The following is a 22,363-nucleotide window of genomic DNA, read 5'->3' as shown; positions in this document are numbered from 1 at the left end:
GGATTTAATCATAGACTGATAGAACTGGAAAACATCTGAGAGATCAACTAGTCTAACTCCATTGTGATTCAGTTAAGGAAATTGATGTCCCAAGTGATTAAGAGATTGAGCCAAGGTTACATAGATAGTAGTAAAACTAGGAACTGAGCCCACTTCTGAGACCCTTTTCAATGTACCAAATTGTAAAGGAACTGCAAAGAAGGAGCAGGAGAAGCAAGTTTAAGGAAAGATTTTGAATTCCTTAGATGGTAATGGGTTTAATGAGCTTGGTATGGTAACATGTTAGTTGAAAAAAAAAAAAACTTCTTTGTATTCTGTTGTAGCACTTTCATTTTATTTAAGGGTAAGGAAAACAATCCTGATTTTAGAGAGGCATTCACAAATAAAAGCATTCACCAGATTTGGGTACTTATATTATAGATATTTATCCTATTTTTAAGGTACTAAAAAAAATGGAATAAATGATGCTTTTAAAACTTCTAAGAATGATGTAGTTTGCATTTCTTTGAAATCCATTTTATCTTTCATTTTTCCAAGATAAAATAATCTGACAAGATGACACTTGGGTGTAATTAACTCAGGAAATTATTTGATCCTGTAGATTCCTAAGGCTCACAATAGATTTACACTTGATTCACTAAAATAATTTGATTTATTCTGCAATAATTTTTATGCTACTAAGAATGATAGAACTTCAGCAATTAAATTGATGATAAAATACTCAGGTATGAAATTTGTTCCTACATGAAACATTTAATTTTATTGTTAACATCATTCTTATCATTCTTATCATCATGTTCAGCGGAAACTTCGAGAAGTATCCACAAAGTATCAACTCTTTCAGAAGCCTGCTAATTTTGAGCAGCGTATGCTTGATTGCAAACGGGTTCTAGATGGTGTAAAGGCTGATCTTCATGTTTTGGATGTAAAAGATGTAGATCCAGATGTAATTCAGAATCATTTGGACAAATGCATGGTAAGGCAATGTCACTGTTGGAAGGAAGGAGAGTGTGTGTGTGTGTGTGTGTGTGTGTGTGTATTTGTAAATTTATCATTTTTTTAAAAGGCAAAATATACTACTTAAAAGTCAAGTTTATTTGTAATGTGTGAGTCTTTATAGTAGGGCTGCATGTTATAGAATTTTTCCAGACACCAAAGTCAGTTGTTATAGTATTCAGATTCTTACCACAACCACCCCCTTCAAAATTGGAGGAAGATTTACTGTTCGTTCTCGTTCTCTCTTTCTCTCTCTCTCTCCCCCTCCCCCATGTATTAATATATTTAATTTTTTCATGTTCTTTCAGATATTACTGACAGTAATTCTCTTTTCCAGTTCTTTAAGTAGCAGAGATGTAATTTATTCTGATTCAGTGGTTCAACTTCATCAAAGGCATCTAGGTTTTATAGTTTTATCTCATTTATCTTAGTTGTCAACTCTGTTATTTTTTTTTTCTTGTTATTTCTGATGCAAATATCATTGTCTTTGGCAGAAAAAACCCTCAATAGAAACAGAATAGAAAAATTGAGCATCTTTGCCTCCTTTCTGCCAATAGCACGAAACAACAATTCTTATGCTTTTTTTTGATCATCCCATTTCTCTTAATGTAGTTTAAAAAACAAAAACACTTTATTATCCTTAGCTTCCCCTGCCATTTTAAAATATTATATGTAATATCTTACTGTTATTTTAGTATTGAACTCTGTTAGCAAGTGAAACAATAAATGCTTATTCTATGCCTAGCATTGGGGATATAGGAATAGAGAATGAAACGGTTTTTCTCATGGAGCTTCTGGGAGCTTAGAAATGATATGTCTCACATGTGAAAATTATTAAAGCTAAAGTTTCTATCCTTGACTTTATTCCTATGACTTTGTATTTGTTTGTCCTTGAATAATGGTGTCTGTTCTTTCCAAAGCTCCCATCTCTAGTAACGTATGTCTCTCTTAAATCCTCTGAACACTGATTGTTGTACATGGGTAGAATAGAGGTGATAATAGATCTTAGGCTTTCGAAATTGTAGCCCATATATCTAGCATATGTTTAGTTTTTAGAAACATCATTGATCATGAAAAGCAAGTGATGAGGAAAAGGGTTGAAAATTAGAGATAGTTGTGCCAACTAAAAACAAAATTTCTCCCATTTGGTCAGATTACTCATTAATTTTGGTCTCTCTACACCAATAATCAATTCCTACTCATGATCCACAAAACATGAAGAATAGATTGTGGAAATATTCCATAAATTTTTTTTCACAATGTCATTTATTTGTAAAATCATTTTCTTCAGATACCTAGTATGACACTTGATGTCTTTCCATTTTCTAAGGTAAATCTGCAATTTTTTATTGTGAAAGTTATTTGACTTTTAAGCAATAAACTTATCACCTTGACTTGATTTTACTCCTGATTTAAATGTAAAGGAAAAAAAATACTTTAAAATATTTTATTCTTAAATGTGTATATGCTGTTGATCAAATTATCAGAGATTAGTAATTTTTACATAATTTTTGTCTGTTTTTACTTAAAGAAACTCTACAAAACTTTGAGTGAAGTAAAGCTTGAAGTAGAGACTGTAATCAAAACTGGAAGACAGATCGTACAAAAGCAGCAGACAGACAATCCAAAAGGGATGGATGAACAATTAACTTCATTGAAGTTTCTTTATAATGACTTGGGTGCACAGGTAAGAAGACTCAACCATTTTGTTAGGAAAATGTGTCTTTTAAAAAATAGTTCACTCCTAGGCTGATTGATGTATTGCATACATGTGATTTCATGAGATTTTTTTCCCCCCTAATGTTTATTATATTTTGAAATTTTGAGCAGAAGATTTTGAAAATTTTAATGTATATTCTCTATTGTATTTACACAGGATATAGAAACTATATTTTGTCTTTTCGTTTAATACAAGATTTATTAGTTTTGCCAGTGCCAGTTGGTTTGTTTTTAATCCTTCTATTGTCTATTTGAAAAAACCCAAAATTAGCTTTTTAAAAATGTTTTGTCAATTGTTTCTATTGTGTCAATTGTGACCCCATTTGGTGTTTTCTTGGCAAAGATATTGGTGTGGTTTGCCATTTCCTTTGGAGCTTGTTTTATACTATGAGGAAACTGAGACAAACAGGGTTAAGTGACTTGCCCAGGCACACAGCTAGTAAGTGTCTGAGGTCAGATTTAAGCTCAGGCTTCCTGTGTCCAGATACAGTGTTCTATCCACTTTGCCACTTAGTTGCCTTCTTCTTCTACTCTCCTCCTTCCCCCCCATGTTGGTTCTTTAAAACTTTAATCTTCATTTTTGTCTCCTCTGTGTCTCTTCTTTCCCTTCTTCCCTGGCCTCTTCACATAGAGGGGTGAAACGAAACCTCTGCCAGTCTAATTTTGGAATTACTCTGCAAATTAAAAAAGCTTCTAGCGGGCACTAAGATTTTGACTCATTTGCTCAAGGTCATGCAGTGTAAGCCCAAGTCTTCTGAATTCCAGGTCCACTCTTCTATTTTGTGCTGCCTTTTCCGGCCTCCATGTTTCCAATATCATTTCTAAAAGCCATGCTTCAACCCAAACATTGAATCATAGGCAATTCATATTAATATGCCAGTTGTTTTAAATCCTTCTAAGATGCATGCATAATTTGGTCATTTTGGAGGAATCACAGGGAGAGAGAAGCTGTTGGATCTTTTGCATTGAGGCACTGGCAATATTTAATGATTTCACTTATTTTAGAATCTCTTCCTTCAAACTAAGAACAAAATAAGAACTGTGAAGTTGAAATGTGGCTTAGTTATAGATGTTGTTTTGGATCATGCTGAAGACATTGAATATTAAATATACTCAAATGAAATGATGAAAATCTCCCTGTTAGCCCAGAGGAAAGTGATTAAAATGTTGTTTTCATTCTCATTTTAGTTTAGTTTAACAATTAGACTCCATTCCATTGAATTTTCAATTACAGCCTCTCTGTACTGAGAAGAAACTGTAGGTCTGGGTCCAAATAATTTTAATGACAGTGTAATCAGAAATATGCAATCTGGAGGATCATCTCATCATTATACAGTTGCAAGTACATATAAAAATCCAATATGATCATTCATTTTATGCACATTTTATAGATGGCTATGTCATTACTGTCAACTAGACCAAAACCTTTTATTGTGATGATGATACTTAGAGTTGTTTCATAAAATGATTTAAAAGTATAGAGTGCCTAATTCCATCTAAAGCACTTTAAAAAATTTTCAATTGGAAGAAAATGTGAATACCCAGGTACAATTTATTGCAAGGTCTGATTGGTATTGGTTTTATTGTGGTTCCTAACTTTTTTTGGCAAAATAAATTTTATTGTGACAATGTTACTTCTAGGTATCTATTAGTCAAAGTAGATACAATTCAGATATTTTCTTTTTTAATGGTAATTCATATATTTTCCCTTGATTTTGCCAAAAGCATAAATTCATTGAAGCACTTGACCTGATTCTTCTGAGTAGAAATAATTAGCTCCCTTTTAGACCAGACTTTGTCTTTTATTCTACAGAAGTCATTTTGATTAAATGCTTTTGTACTGGCCAGAAATATTTGATACAACTCACAAAGTATAGTCAATGTTTATTGATTGTTCATTGATTATATGCTTAAATCTGCTTTGTATGATTTGTAATATTTGTATTTCATGTATTTTTTATATTACGTACATCGCACATACAAATATCAGATGATGTATATCCATATTTATGAAATCATAAACATCTTTATTTAAATGCTATATATCTAATTTCTTTTAAGTTATCCAGAATTGCTTTTGAAGATAATCTATTTTTACATGAAAAGTGTTAGTAATTATGCCATTATGCAAATGATTTTACTTCTCCTATAAGCTTATCTTCACATTGATAAACACATAGATTTATGTAGTGCAAGAATTTCAAAAGGCTTTTTACATGGTTAATCAGTTTATCTCATGATTGTCTAAATCAGTCCTTATGCTGTTTTATGCAATAGAAGGACGAGCCACTTTATGTAATTTTTTTTATAGCGACAATATGCAAGAGATGAAGTTCTGAGACATTTTATTATATCTGAGTAAATTGAAGAGCATTTATAGGTTTCCCTTTGTTTGATGCAGTTCACCCCTTTCTGTACCTGAAAAAGTTGAATCCAAGTGTTACATGTTATGTACGTAAAGCATTTGTACATATAAGCTTAACATACTTGAGAAATGAGTATGAAGCAATTTGAAAGATGGTGGAAGTACTCTTGATTTTACTTCTTTTATACAGGTTACTGAAGGAAAGCAGGATCTGGAAAGAGCTTCCCAGCTAGCTCGAAAAATGAGGAAGGAGACAGCTTTGCTTTCAGAATGGCTTTCTCTCACTGAAGCTGAGTTAGTGCAGAAGTCAGCTTCTGAAAGTTTACTTTCTGACCTGGATACTGAGATTGCCTGGGCCAAAGTAAGTTATAATTCTAATTTAATTGCTACTGTTACATTAGTGATGTTGGTGGCTGTTGCACTGAAGACCTTTCCCACCCTTTCATGTTAAATTATGCTTAGCTAAGCATTCATCGTGCTCAGTGATTTTTCCACTTGATTATGTCTTCCCAAGCAACAAGAAATCTTTTCCATTTTCATGAGGTCTTTTTGCTACATTGATTACCAAAATGATAAATTTTATGTACTTATCAAAAAGCCTTTACGTTTTAAAAAATGAGAGGAGTATGCTATCATTATATTAGAAAAATTTATTTTGTTATTTTTAATAAAAATATGATTTTTTTTCAGTACCACATTGGTGTTTGTTCTGTGTTGATCACTGTCAGTTAGTGAGCAGATATGACAGTTGATTTTGTTTTTCTGATGAATAAGGTGATTTATGAAAGAAGACCCATATGTTTCTGAAAGATGAATGAAATCAGATAAAAAACTTGAAATTGATTTCCCAGATCTTCCTTTTTACATAAGCAGATAGTTTTAATGGACAACAGTGCTTTATTTTTAGGCTTATATAATCCTTAGTCTCCAAATTCACAAATAAATTTATTGAAAAAGACATTTCCTGTTTGTTCAGTCATTTCAGTCATGTCCAGTTTTTCATAATCTTATTTCAGATTTTCTTGGCAAAGATACTAAATTGGTTTACCATTTTCATAGGGAACTAAGGCAAAGAGAATTGAGTGACTTGCCCAGGGTCACACAGCTAATTGATGTCTGAGACTGGATTTGAATTTAGATCTTCTGAATGCTGAATTAGTCTTTTATACAATATTACCTAACTCCTCAAAGACCACAGAACTTAAAAAAAATTGAAAATTAAATATGCTCACTTTGATAGAATTTGGGAGGGAGGTGGATTGTGCATTGGAATACAATGGAGTGTTGTTTTGGACAATTTAGACTTTGACTTTTGGACTTCATTTCTTTGTTTTGCAGAAGTCCTGAAAAGAAAACTCTCTTGGCAGTTCTTCTGCAGCTTATTGTCTTTGAGAGTTGTTTGAGGACCTTTAAGCTTAAATGCCTTCCTACATTCATACTTACAGATTTGAATGGGTCTTTCTGACTAACTTTAATTAATTCGCCTGCATAAACATTTAGATTAAAGTTTGAATTATTGTTATAGGCTAGAGAACCATGTTATGTGTAGGATTTGTATTCTTGCCTTTATCAAAATGAACAGGACTGCTGATAATAGGGATATTTAAGGCATTTTCAAAGGGTAAAGGAAAACCAGAAGGGGATTTTAAATTGACATTCCACACTTGAAGAGGACTGGAACTCTGAAAAGGTGTACTTGAATCTAGAACAGCAGAGTACTTAAAACTAAGTACCTACTCAGTGAGATAATGGTTCTATAAACATAATACTTAGATGATAGGGTGATATGATGGCTCTCCTCAAGATTGGCTTCTGCTGAATGTGTTGTGTGAGGTAATTCTAGGGAAGAGTCAGAGCCTTTTTGCCACAGCTCCCTCAGCAGGGAAGACTTCAGGCTCCAGACTCCAGAGTCCAGGACCCATCTTTGACTAGCCACATGGCAACTTGCCTGCCTCCTTCACTTCTCCTAAAGAGCAATGACTCTAATTGATCCCGAGGCTCTCCAGAGAGCTAGCCTAGACATTACATATTGGTGCCCAACATGAACTAAGGACCTGCATGCAGCTCGATTGATGCCATCGCTGAAATGGGGCAAATACCAAGAAAAGAATCTCTGCCCCAGGGGAAATGTGAAGAAAGCATATTTGAGAATACAATCGTATCCTGTGATTCAAGAGTTTAGGTGAAGAAAACCTTCACCTATTAGTCAAAGTGGTGAAGAAAATGCATTTTCTTCAGGTGAAGAAAAAAGAAGATACATTCCTTTTAATCTAGAAATTATCAATGATCTGAAAAAGACTTGGAGTCTTTTTGGGTCTATGTCATTTATGTTTAAGATGATATTAGAGAATTTGGCTTATGAAATTTTAACCCCTAGTGATTGGAAATCTATAGCAAGGACATGTTTAGAACCTGGACAAAACTTGTGGCTTTCTGAGTATAGTGAATTCTGTGGCATACAACCCCAAAGAAATAGGCAACCCAGAGTTAATATATCTGTCATCTCTGACCAACTAACTGGTGTAGGTCTTTATGCAGACACTTTACTACAAATTAATTACACTTTGACAGCATATGAGCAAATTGCTACTGCTGCTATCAAAGCATGGGTCTCTCTCCCGAGAAAACAAGAGAGGGGAAGCCTTCACAAAAATAGCACAAGAGTCAAATGAACCCTTTGCTGATTTCATGGGGTGTCTGCAGATAGCTGTCATATGAACTATTATTGGTGAAAATGCAGCAATAGAAATTATGATGACACAACTTGCTAAAGAAGATGCTAATGAGATTTGTAGAATAATTATACTAGAATATAATGTATACTATATTACACAACTATACTTGTGTAATAAATTACACAAGGATGCTCCTTTAGATGAGATCATAAGACGCTGTGCCATAATGGGCACAAATACTTTTAATACCCAGGCTTTGATGCAGACTTACCAAGATCCCAACATGGAAAGCCAGGGATCCTTTTAGCAAAGAACTTCCAGAGAGACTCGTCAGTGCTTTTAATGTGGTAACTTAGGGCATCTGAAAGCTCAATGTTGGCGTAGAAGACAGGTAGGAGAATAAGACCCAAAACTGTAATGTTCTTCTCTAAAATGTATTGTTTTCTGGGAGCAGGTTTCTTGGGGGGCTTCTGGGAGCAGCCTTCATTTCAGTTCAGTGTAATCACCCCATATGAGCCAGGAGTTAAAGTCCAAATCCTTTATTTTCTCTTTCAAGTATTGTCAACTTCCTTGCCGGTTAGCTTTCTTAGAGGCCTATCTCTCTCCTTGGTTCCTGCCATTAGTTCTTTGCCTCTGCCAGCTTCTGCCTCTAACTCCCTCTAAATGTCTCCAGCCAGCACAAAGGTGGAAGAAGGAATGACTTCTGAATGTCCCCAACTGAATCCTTGTTGAGGCTCCTAGTTTTTATATGCTCTCTTAAAGGTGTGAATCTTGTAGAACTATAGTAAGTATCAAGTACACTAGTGAACTAGAGACTGTTAAGTACCATGCTAAATTAGATAACTGACTTAACACCTTGTAAGAATCCTAACACAAAACCATATGTCCAAAATGCAACCATCAGAATGTAGATTGACTCAGGGAAATAGGAAGTAGGGATCTGCTCCAGGACCCCAGGAAGGGGATGATCACCTCCTTTTTGGGGTTCTCACCTCTCTGAGAAGTCGGGAGGGCGTGACCAAAAGAAAGCAGGAGATGTAGAGGGCTGGAATTCTGAAAAGGTGTACTTTAAATCTAAGACAGCAGAGCACTTAAGGCTAAATACCTACCCAAAGTGAGATAATGGTTTTATAAACATACTTAGATGATATGGTGATGTGATGGGTCTCCTCTAGATTGGAGTTTGCTGAATGTATTGTGGTGAAGTAATTTTAGGGAAGGAATTAAGGGCAGAGGGAGGGGGTCAGAGTCTCTCTGCCACAGCTCACACAGCAGGGAAGACTTCAGGCTCCAGAGCCCAGGACCCATCTTTGACAAGCCATGTGGCAGCTTGCATGCCTCCTTCACTTCTCCTCCTAAAGACCAAGGACTCTGACTGATCCTGAGGCCCTCTAGAGACCTAACCCAGACATTACACACACTCTGCAGTCTTGTGCATGATTTCATTTTTTGAAGTACAAAGGTGTAGGTAAAAGAGAGAATATAAGAAAAGAAAAAGAATTTCAGATAGTTTTTGTTGTAACTTATAATACATGGAAAAATACAGTATTCATTAGGAAATCCACAAATAGCAAATGTGATTTTAATCATGATTGTTTATTTTGTTCTAATATGGTTTTGCACCTGTTTTTTGTTTGTTTTTAGTGTGTTCTGGACCTTAAAAAAACATCATTCCCAATGCAGAGATTTTTTTCTAGTAATTATTTTTTGTGTGTCTTTAATATGAGGCCCCTTTTTTCTATTCTCTTGTTTAAATAAAATTACTTATACATATTTATTGGTTGCAGTAAAGACTTGCTGCTTGCAGTCAGTAAATAATCACTAAGGAGAATTCAGGATTTCAAACTGTGGTTGTGGGTTCCATTCTTCTGATTACTGGCAGTTGTATTATGGTGTGATATTTAGAAGAAATGCTTTAATACTTATGGAAGAGTAATGAAGCAATATTAAATGAGCAGATATTATATAGATCTTGCTTATATTTATCTGAACTGATTTACATTTATGTTCCCCAAAGTACAATATGTCAATGTAATAGTTATAAGCAATTCACCTAAATTTTAAAACTGCTTAGATATGTTGTGATTGAAGAAGGTTATAATAATTGACAAGGTTAAATATATCTATATATGTTTAAAAGGCATTTTCATATTTGCTTGAAGATTGTTTTAGTATAAGAACTTGTGTAGTTTTTGGGAATTTTAAAACTTTGAGCTAGCAATGCATGAGCAATTGTGTATAGTAAAATCCTATAGCACAGTTCTAAATATCTCACCTTTCAAGTATTTAATTTATTGTTAAATTGTTAAATAATACATGATATAGTAACCTGAATTATTAACGATGTAAGTTATCTGCAAAATTCCTATTGTTGAAAAGATCACACAATTTTATATAATTTTATTTTAGAATGTGCTAAAACACTTGGAAAAGAGAAAATTTGATTTAAATAATATCACTGACATAAGAGCAGCCCTTCAGAGTTTGGTAGAGGGCAGTGAGACAACTTTGGAGGAAAAAGTCTCTGTATTGAATGCTGGTTGGAGTAGAGTTCGCACTTGGACTGAAGATTGGCTCAACACATTATTGGTGAGTTGCACTCAAAATGGATTCTAAATATGGGAATTTCTTTCAATTGACAATACTTAATTTTTTATGGGAGATAATTTTTTTTTTTCATTTCTGAAGATATAGGAGGGAATATATAAATTTTTCTTAGTATAATAATTAATGAATTAAACAATTAAAGGAAATAAAGTATTATAATTCTATAGTTCTTTTTTGTTCAGTTAAAAAAGATCTCAGAATTAGTGATTTTCATATTGACTACTCATCAAATTATAAATAGTAATATACGTAAGAAATTCTGTTTTTCAGAAAAGCCTAGAGACTTTCTTAGAACATTGTTTTACTAAAGATTAAAATGATCATGACATGTATAAACTATAATTGATCCATTTATGGTGTATATATAGTTTAGTTTTAATTTTGTATTATATTTTATTTTAAATTTATCTTTCTAATGTGAGTCATAATTTAGAACTTTTAATTATTATATATTTCCTGAAATGCATTATTAATTTGTTGACTTTGAAGTTTGCCACTCTGCTTTTTTTAATAGTCAGATCTGTTGCATGATCTCTTTCAAAAAACCAATGTATTGTTTAATTGAATAATCTTTATATGACATTTCCAAGAAGAGAACTTTTATAGGATTCCTTGATGTTTGCTTCAAAAGTAAAAATTGCCATACAATTGATAGAAAGTTGAGGGTATGTTTGATCACTTAATTTACCTGATAGACATAGAGTCTGAAGAATACTTAGATTTTAAAAAAACAAAACAAAATATTATAGAATTAGTTCAATATATCTTCACTCATTCTTACAACAAACATGGAAATAAACGCATTAAGATAATGCAAGTAGTGAAGGTCCTAGGTAGATTCAAAGATAAAAACAATGATTTATGCCTTCACAGAACTTACTGTATTAGAAGGGAAACAAGATAGTCATGAAAGAATATGTTATAGATAGACTGTGATCAGGATAAAAGAGATAAGTCTAGGGAAAAGTCTTATGCAGCATATGTATAGGGAGAGATCACAATTACATAGATAAAGGATTAGAGAACGTTTCTTAAAGTAATTGGTTTCTGAGCTAGATCTTGAGTTTAAAAAAAAAATTAGATTTCAGCAGGTTAAAAATAGAAAGATAGCATATTCTTGATTTCAGTAAAGATCTATCTGAATTCACAGAGGTAAAGAGTCAATCAGGAACTCAAGAAACAGTTCTTTGATCCAGAAAAGAAAGTTCTTGACATTGAAATCCTTGGTAATGTTTTGGTTTTATATCAGAAATGGATAGAGTTTTAATAGAATAAATAGCCATAAAGTATTATCATATGTTTTGCTTACTGCTTTACAATTTCTATCATAAGGATTGTGAGATTTTTTCCATCTGATTTGAAGCTCAAATCGTCTGTATGTGTTCAGTCTTCTATTAGATTGTAAGGTACTTACTTGAAATCGGAGGCCACTGTACTCTTAATATTTGTATCCCCAATCTTTGCCACAGTACTTTGCATGTAGCACTTAACAAATGCTTTTTCTTTTAAATTAAACATTTTGGGAATGGAATTTTAATTTTCAAATTGTTTTCTTCCCACTCCATACTAGAGAAGGCCAACATTTCATACAGATTTATATCTATATGTAAAATTATACTTTCCATATTTCTATTTTTCATTTTTTTCTCTGGAGGTGGATAACATCTTTCTTCATAGGTCCCTTATAGTTGATTTGAGTATTTATAGTATTTAGAATAAGTTGATTATTCACAATTATTCTTTGAATAATATTGCTATTACTATGTACAATATTTTTTTTTTTTGATTCTGTTCACTTCACTTTTCATTATTTCATGCAAGTCTTTTCATGTTTTTCTAAAATTCACTCAGTCCATCATTTCTTATAGCACAGTAGAGTTTATCACTATCATATACTACAATTTGGTTAGCCATAGCCTAGTTGATGGGCATTCCTTTAATTTTTAGTTCTTTTACACCAAAAAGACAACTGATATAAATATTTAAGAACATAGTGGTATGTTTCCTTTTTCTCCGATTACCTTGGGAAATAGACCTATTAATGGTATTGTTGGATCATAAGGTATATATATATATATATATATATATACTTTTATAACTCTTTGGATGTAATTCCAGATTGCTTTCCAAAATAGTCTGATCAGTTCACAGTTCTACCAACACAGTTTATTAGTGTTCCAGTTTTTCCACGTCATCCAACATTTGTCATTTTCCTCTTCTGTCCAATCAGTCTGATGGGTATGATGATATTAATGATTTAGATAGTTTTGATTCCTTCATTGAAAGACTGCATATTCATATTCTTTGACCATTTATTAGAAATGACTCATATTAAAAAAAAATTTAACAAAGTTCTCTTTATATTTGAGATATGAGACCTTTATACGAGAAACTTTCTATAAAATTTCCTCTCCAATTTCTGCTTCCTTCAAACTTAGCTACATTGGTTTTATTTGTAATTTAATTTAATCAAAATTATCCATTTCACATCTCACAATGTTTTCTCTCTCTTGTTTCTTCATAAATTCTTTTCTTATCCACAAGTTTAATTAGTAATAGTTTTCATGTTCTAATTTTCTTACGATATGGTCATATTTTTTTTGACTATCTTGTAAATGTTGTAATAAGTTAAATCATTTATCTGAACAAGGTAATTGGTGGTAAAACTTGACAATAGTGGATATCTGAAATATCAGGAGTAAAATTCCCCAAACTTGAAAAATTATTGGATGTTGCAGGGAGGGAGAAACAATTGATTTTGAATGAGCTCAGATGGTTATGGTTTGAAGGATGGATAGTGAATTAGCAAAAGAAATAAGAAAATCGGGATAGAGGAAAAGTATTGGAAAGAGCAGATAATGAATTTCGTTGAAGATTTTAAGTGTGTGTGTGTGTGTGTGTGTGTGTGTGTATATATATATATATATATGTATATGTATATTTTGCAAGGCATTTGGAGTTGTGACCTTGTTCACAAAGATAATAAGTCCTAAATGTCTGCATTCAGTTTCTCCTGACTCCAGGGCTGGTGCTCTATCCATTGCTTCATCTAGTTCAGGATATTCTTAATTTGAAGTGCCAGTGGAATATCCTGATAGAGATCTCATGTGTAAATTAAAAATGTGCAATTGGAAATGAGTAGAAAAATGGGTTATATATAATTTTATCTATATATGTGTGTGCATATGCAAATATTTTATTATTGCTATTATTATTATTATGACAACATACTTTTATTTCTGTTTCATTACTTAAAAAGAAATTCTTTTTCTTCTCTGAGAATTTGGTATGCTTTAAATGGAAGCAAACAGAATAATGGGACTAATCTTAGAGTTTGAGGAAACTTTAGAAGCCTTTTATTTAATCATATAGATGGATAGAATTCTTTTTGTAACATTCCCTACAAATGGTCATAGGGACATTGCTTGAACACATTTTAGAAGAGGGAAATATTGTAATCTTTGAAACAATTCCAATTTTTAGATGCTTTCCTCTTATCTAGAGCCTTAAACCCTCCAAACTATAGCAAATACTCATTGGGTTCAGTTATGTTACTGCATGATTTAAAAAAATATATATTTTTCAAACTGTATCTCATTTAACATTAATGTGGCTGGTTAATTTTTTTTTTTAAATAGAACCATCAGAGCCAGCTGGAGATATTTGATGGAAATGTTGCTCATATAAGTACATGGCTTTACCAAGCTGAAGCTTTGTTGGATGAGATTGAAAAGAAGCCTGTGAATAAAAGTGAAGAAATTGTGAAAGTAAATATGCCTAAGATTATCAATAACATTTCTAATGTATACTATTTTCTTGGAGCTCAGAATCTTGCTGTCTATAAGCATTGTATTATCTCATCTTTTGTTTTTCATTTTGGAGGGAGGGAGGAAGAGAGGTGGGGAGAAAAGGAAGGAAGGAAAGGGGGAGAGAGAGAAAATGAGTCACCCTGGAAGGATTTGAAAAGCCCAACCTGTAACATCCCTAATTCTCCCACCTCCCGGTTCATTAATTACAATAAATATGATGCCATGTAGGCATGTAACATTTTCAGGTCATCTTACCTTGTGAATAGAATCAAATCTCTGTTTTGATTGGATTATGTTTCATTATTTCTTGCACTTGTCAAAATTTTGTGTTTTCTTATGCTTAGAGATTAACATCTGAACTGGATGATGTAAAGCTACAAGTTGAAAATGTTCGTGACCAGGCTGTTATACTGATGGATGCTCGTGGCTTGGCAAGCAATGAGCTTGTGGAACCAAAGTTAGTTGAATTAAATAGAAACTTTGACAAGGTTTCTCAACACATCAGAAGTGCTAATGTGAGTGCTTATTATAAAACAGAGATGTAATATCCCCTAACCATTTTTTTGTGTTTCTTTACCACTTCTTCCTTTATCTCTTATAGTAGGGCTGCCTTGTAGCTTGAGCTTTGGTTGGCAATATTTTCTTTACCTTTAGCTCCTTGAGATCATTTCTTATAACTTCAAGTATTATGTTAACATAGATAGCTTTCAAATTGGTAGCACTTAAGAATTCTTCACATGCTTCTATAATAAGGCTCACTTTTTTAGCTCCCTACTGGATAGGATCTGAATGTATTAAGATCATTTTATCTAAAACTGAATGTATAATCTTTCATTTTGACCAGCTCCTCTTATTGATTTTCTCCTTTTTGTCTGTGCCATTTTTGTTTCTTACAAATTATCAATCTCATGACTATTCACATTTGTTGAAACCCCATCATGTATTTCCATGTAAATAAACCATCAAATCATATAAGTTGTCATATACAACACATCATGCCATGTTGTATTCTTCACATGTAATAAATGTCTTTTAACTCAGTTCCTTATTTGCTGTTTCTACTGCCTTTACCACCTTAGTTGTTAACCACTGTTATTTTTTTGCCTCGGTTGAATCTTGCATTATTCTCAGGCCTGGTCTTTCATTCTCTAGCATCTATTTTCTCTAGTTTAAGTGAAACATATATATTAGATTAACCTTGTTAGTTTATAGACTTAATCATGTAACTCCATTGCTTAGAGATATTCATTAATTTCCTTGATTCCTAGATAAGTTTAAAATCATTAAACCTAATATTTTAAACTCTTCACCACTGGATTAAAACTTAACTGTCTAACATCTTATTTCACTCTTTTCACTTTCCATTACTACATCCTCCCTGTTTTGCTAGTATTTTGATAATTTTTTCAATAAAATTTCTTTCTTTCTTTTTTTTTACTTTATGTATGCATAAAGGCATTTGGAAATGGTCCATTGCACAAAAATGGTTAAGAACTCCTGCTCTGCATGTTTCCTATGCCTTTTTTCCTCTTTGTATTTGATTAATTGAAGCATTGTAAGATACTGGTTCATAACCACAAAGAACTAATCTTATGATTTTGACACCATATGCTCTGTATATATAGATACATACATTTTTTTTTTCCTGTACTTGCTTTCTCTAAAAGCATCTGTTTAATTTTCATGAACTTTATAGTGCAGGTAGGTGTAAAGCAGTAATGTACATTTTCTTTTATTTTTCTGTTTAAAATAGAATAAAGGGGATCCTGTTTATTATTTTAAGGACCTTGATACAAAAAGGCCAACAGAGTATTAGAAAGGGATAATGAAGAATGTGCATATATGCCCATAAATTTATTCTTTCATTTATTTTTTTCTTACTAGTAAAAGCAAAGGATTAGTTTGGAGAAAAGTAGAAAAGATATGTTGCATATCACAGAATTATTCATTGACCGAATGCTTAGTGCTCACTTCTCACATGATACTTTAGCCTCCAATTGAACATAAATATAATTTTAAACAATTTTCTGAGACATAAAAACTTCATCTGAAGTAAACTTCCCGGAGACTGTAGATAAAATGCCAGTTTCAGGCATCATCTTTTCTCTCTTTCTGTTCAAGAATCCTGTAACTTTATTACATAATTAGAACTAGTGTTTTAGGGCAATAATTCAGCCAGTTCCAAGTTTAAGAAGACTAAAAGGAATTTTTACAACTTTAAAGATCTTGTACTAGGTACTAAAATATAGTGTTACATATATTTGATTTTTAATATCTGGCACAAGAGTAGTTTACACCAAGGAATTCGTGTCTTTGTGTCAGCTTTTTATACTTATTCCCATGAACCATGAATAAAATTGAAGTTATATATTTAAAGGATTTTCAAATATGCAAAACACAAGAAAATCATGAGCAATTTCTGCTTGGGTTGTAAATTCATTTTTTACATGTTTCATTTCTGCTTATTTTACAATTGTATTATTATTATTATTTTTGCCTATCAAAACCTTCTTTCCTTGTTCCATGTAGCTGTGGTCTTTCATTAACATTCTTCTGTTGGATCACCCATCCTTAACCTTATTTTCTTTTTTGCTTTCTTCTCTAGATGTTAATCAACCAAGAACTTTTTTCAAAGAAAATTTTGGCCAAATCACAACCTGTAGAGTCTGGTGTGCATTCAGCAGACTTGGATAAATTAGAACATGATTTACAAAATATGTTGAAGGTTGTGGAAAAACACAGTGATGAAGATGAAAAGGTATAATACACCTTTGAATATTTGCCTTAAATATCCTTCTCTTTGTGGTGTAGAATTCTGAGGATGAGAATTTTCAATGTTGGGTTTAGATGTAGCGATTGCCAAATGATATTTATAATGCTTCTAAGAGAGTTAATTTTTTTTTATTAGAGAAAATTAGCTAAGTATTAATTTGGTTGAAATTTTAAGCTATTTTAATATTTTTAACTTAACATATTTTAACATATAATTTAGAGAAATAATATGATATATAATTTGCATAAAGTATGCAGCTAACCTAGAAAGCCCTAGGCGTCCTGTTCCTGCCTCTGATGTATAATTTGATATTTTTTATTGGTAAAGTCACTTGCATTGTTTCAGATAGCTTTTGCAGAGATGTAGTGAACTGAATTGGTAGAAATAATTTCCTCACTGGAGAGTCTCTATTGAAATCATAGGAATGATTTTTAAAAGATCCCACAGAACTGAACTTGTTTTAGGGAATTGTATAATTTTTTAAAAATAAAAAAGCTATTTAACATTTTTAATGGGATATTACTTTATTTATACCAATTCATCATGATGAACATATTCCTCCTAGTAGAGAAATAGACATTGGTGAAGAGATATCAAAGTGAATTATTGCATAATTTTCTGTTTATGTTTTCAGTTGGATGAGGAGAAAGCCCAGATTGAGGAAGTTCTGCAGAGAGGAGAACAGGTGTTACAGCACCCCATGGAGGATAGCAGGAGAGAAGAGTTACAATTACAGTTACTACTTTTAAGAACAAGACATAACAATGTAAAGGTACAATCACTGGAAAATTTGTCTCATGTTTATGGAACTTATATTAAAAAAAAAAAAAAGAAAGATCTAATGCGATATAAGAAAATTTGAGGAAGGAGAGAATTTTCATTATCAGAAATGTATATATAATTTTGTAGTACTTGATGTAATTATGAAGGTTTTCAGAAAGAAGAAATGGTAGGATGGAATTGATTATTTGATTGTCTATTTTGACTTCAGCATAGAGTATTTGAAGGAAAACATTCTGAGCAAAAATTGGGAAAATCTGGGACAGAGAACTTCAAATGTTTGCAAGGAAAGTAATGGACTATAGGCGAGATAGATTTCTGGAGCTTGTAGATCAGAATTTGGGTAGTTAGCTGAAATTTTGTTATTGTTTGGGATATAATTGCCATCATATATAATTTTTAAAATGTTTTATTTTGATATATTTGTCATGGATGTAAATATAGTATTGAAGGAATGAATCATATCTACTTTACAATCTTAATATAACTGACAGCTTAAGAATATGTGGAACTTGTTCCTAAAGGAAAGAATAGCTTACAGATTTTATTTGCTAAGGCAGAAGAAAGGATAGAACATTTTACAAATGTCTGAAGAAGATTTACCAAATTAAATGCCAATTTACATGCACATGCACACACACACACACGTACATACATATACACATTCAGCCACATGGATACACACACACATATACTTAAAATGTAATTTGGCCTTCGAGAGAGAATAATGAAAACAGCATTTGAAATTATTTTCAAGAGTAATAAAAGGATAAAACAAGTCAATGATTTGTAGATAACATACAAAACAAGATGTACTCTAGATATATGTACATTTATAATTTATGCATATAGTTTAACAATATGATCAGTAAATATACTTATAGTGTCACATAGCATATATATTACATAGTATGATATATTTTACATAATTATATTGTAATATACAGGATGTAACACATGTTACCTATATAATATATACAACACAGCAAAATAGCATTATGCTGTTGTGTCACACATGTAAAACATACCTATAAATGTATATTGCATATTATGTGTTATGTGTAATGTATGATCTTATGTACATAGCATTTTATTATGAATTTTTTCCTGAAGAGCATTGGGCAGTACAGGTGTACTGGATATAGTGAAACAAATAATATCAATTAAAAGTAAATTTACCTGTGTTGACAGGACATGACTGCTTATCCAATTTGGGAGATGTTTCTGAATTAGCTTTTCACATATGGATAAGCCATTGGCTTTTTAGAGAAAAGATATGAGCCAGTACAAAAACAAAACAAGCTTAGAAATGGGAACATGGATAGTGTAGTCTACATAGATTCAAACTGTTTTACTAAGGTATAAATGAATAAAATGAGAAATGTGTAATGTTATAGATGGGAATAAATTCATTATTGCTTATCATTTAATAGTTACAAATTAGTTTGTTTAAGGAAGAGACAAAATATTTTTAGAAATCATCAACTTTACAAATCATCTAGAAATAGTCTTTTCATCTTCCTTTCAAAATGGTAGGATCGTAGTCATAGGTCTATTTGGTTAAATTTTATTACTATAACTTCATTGGGGATTAATGGAAGGAAAAAGAAATTTATAAAAAAAAGTTTGACAGGTGATCCAGTTAAGCTCAGTCATCTGGAGAACATTTAAGGAGGAAGTTGGCAAAGGAAAAAATAAAATCAAAAATAGAAAATATCTTTCAAGGTTTTTATGACAATAATTTTTTTTATTCAATAATCTCAGAACTACAAAATTCAAAATGTATTATTTCTTGATATTCTTCATGGAGTAGTATAAATAGAACTAAGGAATTAAAGATAATAAGGATAGTTCTTCAGTCATCAGCAAATATATACTGATTACTTACTATTTCTTAGGCACTGAACTAAACATTGGGTTTACAAAGAAAGGAAAATAGAAGCGTCATCCCTGCCGTTAAGGAGTTCATGTTTTAGTGGAAGAGACAACATACAAATAGCATATTCATATAAGATATGTAAATACAATTATTCCTATATCCAAACACATACAGTGTATGTGTATGTTTTTGTTTGTGTATATGTAGATTGTGTAAATGGAAGGTAATCTCAGAAGAAAGGGACTCTGAGTGGGAGGGCTTGAGTCTCAAAGGAAGCCAGAGTACTCAGAAAGGGACAGTAAATGAGGAGAAAACATCCTAAGGATTAGGGAAAGTCAATGAATAAATCTATCTATAGATCAGTTTGGAGATTACTTCCTTGTTCCTTCAATTTCTTTATGACATGACTTTTTATATCTAAATCATATATCCATTTGCAGCTAATTTTGCTAAACCTTTTTCTTCCATTTCTGTTTTTTCAGGAACTGGATTTAAAAATATTTGGACTTTAAAAATCTAGGGTTTCAAATCTCACCATTTCTATTTATTAGTAGGATTCAAGGGACTAGCTACTTCAGAGGGTCACATCAAGTCAGCAAACATTTTTGTCTTTACTATTTGCCAAGCACCATGATAATTCTGTAGATACAATGAAAAAGTCAAAAACTGAACCAAACAACAACAACAAAAAAAAACATTCCCTGTTCATAAGCTCTTCTTCTAATGGGACAGAGAGCAGGTACACAACTATGTACAAATAATATATTTGTAGCATGAATTGGAGGTCATCTTAAAGGAACAAACTCACTCTGATTCTCAGTTTTTTCATCTTTATAATAGGAATGATAATACTAGTCCTGCCTACTTCATCAAGTTGTGAGGTTCTTTGTGAATTTTAATACCTTACAGAATTGTAAAGCTGTTATAATGAGAATCATTAGGCATTAAGTTTTTATGATTTTTTTTGAGCACATACCAAGTTCCATACTTGTTATAAAATGAATTTTTTATATCTCACAAAATTCTCATTTATTTTCAATATAAACTTAAACTTTTTATAGAGAAAGTGATTAGTAACCAGCAATATAAAATAATTAATTGTAATACAAAGGGAGACATTTGTCCTCATAGTTTTAAAAACATTAGAATGAACTATCCTATTTCCTCCCTGTTTTGTTTGAGAAATAATTTCCTCCATTAGTTTTTGCTTTTGTTTTCTATACTTCTGTGCTCAATAACACTAATTTATTAATTTTTAAAATTAATGTTTAAATATCAACAAACTGTAGTACAGTGATAACTTTCTGGCTCTTATTCTTTAACACACACACACACACACAATCATGAGCATGCGTGTGCTTTCATTTTTATCGACATTATATAACTTTCTTGATGCCCACTTTATATCTTTAATCTTTAAAATAGCAGCATTTTTATACACAGAATCAGAATCATTGAATTTTAGAGCTTGTGCTTATTTTATGCTCTTTTTCTGTTTAAGAGGATAATACCTTGCTTTGTTTGATTTTGGAGTCAGGCACAGGTAAATTAAGTGACCAATATAGAAAAAAAGGTCACGAAAGTAATACATTACAAAACGATTGCTGTAGGGAAAAAAAAATCCTCGTTATGATTTATTCATTCAGTGGGTGTTTTTTCCTTTTTACTTATTGGAAAGAGACTATTTGGTAATATAAAATAAGATAAACTGTAGTGTTCTTTGGTTTGGTTTCAGTTCAGTAATCACTATGAGGATAGCCAGGTGTTAAAGTCCAGATTCTTTATTATCTCCTTCCTGGGGCTGGGCAGTTTTCTGGAGAGCCTTTTAGAGAGGCCTTGGTCTCAGTGGGGAAGTACAGCATGTAGGCCAGCCACCAGGAGCCTCACTGAAGATGAAATGAATTTCTGTCTCCTTGGCTCTGAGAGCTTTTAGGTTCTTATCTTCTGTGGCTCTTTGTCCCTGCTTATATGCTCACACTGAGTATAAACCAATCATTACATCACTAGGAAACCATTATTTGTTGCAAGATTAGTTCAATCATACTGAATTCAGAGAACTATTAAGCTCCATGCTAAACTAGATAACCATTATCTCATCAATTCCATTTAATACCTTGTAAGAAGTTCAGAGTTCTGACCCAAAACAAATAAACTTTCTGAAAGTTTTGATGTTTATAACTATTATTGATTATAGTATCTTTATAATCAACTAGGACACAGTTTAATTTATAATGAGTACCATGTGAATAGTATAAGTATTAAGAGCTGTATGAGTATAATGTCAGTAGAGCTTACTTTAGGATGGGTTAGATATGGGTAGGTATTAAAAGTGGTATGCAGATTGGACCTTGAAGCATAAATAAAATATTTATCAAGGAAATGGGGGATATTTCACTTGAAACTTAGGCCAAAACGAAGTCATGGATGATGAGAGGCCTAAGATATATCCTTTATGAGTAAAGACATAATGTCTTAACTGTTAATTGTTTTGATGAAAATAAGATATCTATTTAAATGTCACCTGTTAATTTGATTTGAATTGCTTAAAACAAACAATTCAATTAGATGGCCTTTGACCTTTTTATGAGCCTCTGACTGGAAATCAAAATCTAAGAACTGAACCCCTGAGAACCTTTTGGTATTAATTTGGGTACAATATTCTGATTGCCTCCCTTGACCAATTTTTTTGGGGGGGTTATCAATAGCTTTAGAAAGAGGAAAAATAGTAGCATTTTCTTAAATAGCATTAAAAACAGTTTA

At 32.0% G+C, this 22,363-nt stretch overlaps 1 protein-coding gene across 9 annotated transcripts in view; it reads left to right on the top strand.

Annotated features, from left to right (window-relative positions):
* The window catches only part of UTRN (utrophin), a 639,104-nt gene that overhangs the window by 244,798 nt on the left and 371,943 nt on the right, over window positions 1-22,363 (top strand). For all 9 annotated transcript variants that reach the window (XM_031968408.1, XM_012549382.3, XM_023503255.2 and 6 more), the window contains 8 exons: window positions 803-976; window positions 2,528-2,683; window positions 5,271-5,441; window positions 10,165-10,344; window positions 14,001-14,129; window positions 14,516-14,686; window positions 16,777-16,929; window positions 17,579-17,716. In XM_031968408.1, the coding sequence (XP_031824268.1) occupies window positions 803-976; window positions 2,528-2,683; window positions 5,271-5,441; window positions 10,165-10,344; window positions 14,001-14,129; window positions 14,516-14,686; window positions 16,777-16,929; window positions 17,579-17,716 (1,272 nt within the window). The remainder of the gene's footprint in view (window positions 1-802; window positions 977-2,527; window positions 2,684-5,270; window positions 5,442-10,164; window positions 10,345-14,000; window positions 14,130-14,515; window positions 14,687-16,776; window positions 16,930-17,578; window positions 17,717-22,363) is intronic.

Source organism: Sarcophilus harrisii, chromosome 4, assembly GCF_902635505.1.
Source record: "Sarcophilus harrisii chromosome 4, mSarHar1.11, whole genome shotgun sequence".
NCBI lineage: Eukaryota > Metazoa > Chordata > Mammalia > Dasyuromorphia > Dasyuridae > Sarcophilus > Sarcophilus harrisii.
The sequence above is the reverse complement of the archived record's forward strand: the minus strand, read 5'-3'. Positions and strand labels throughout refer to the sequence as shown.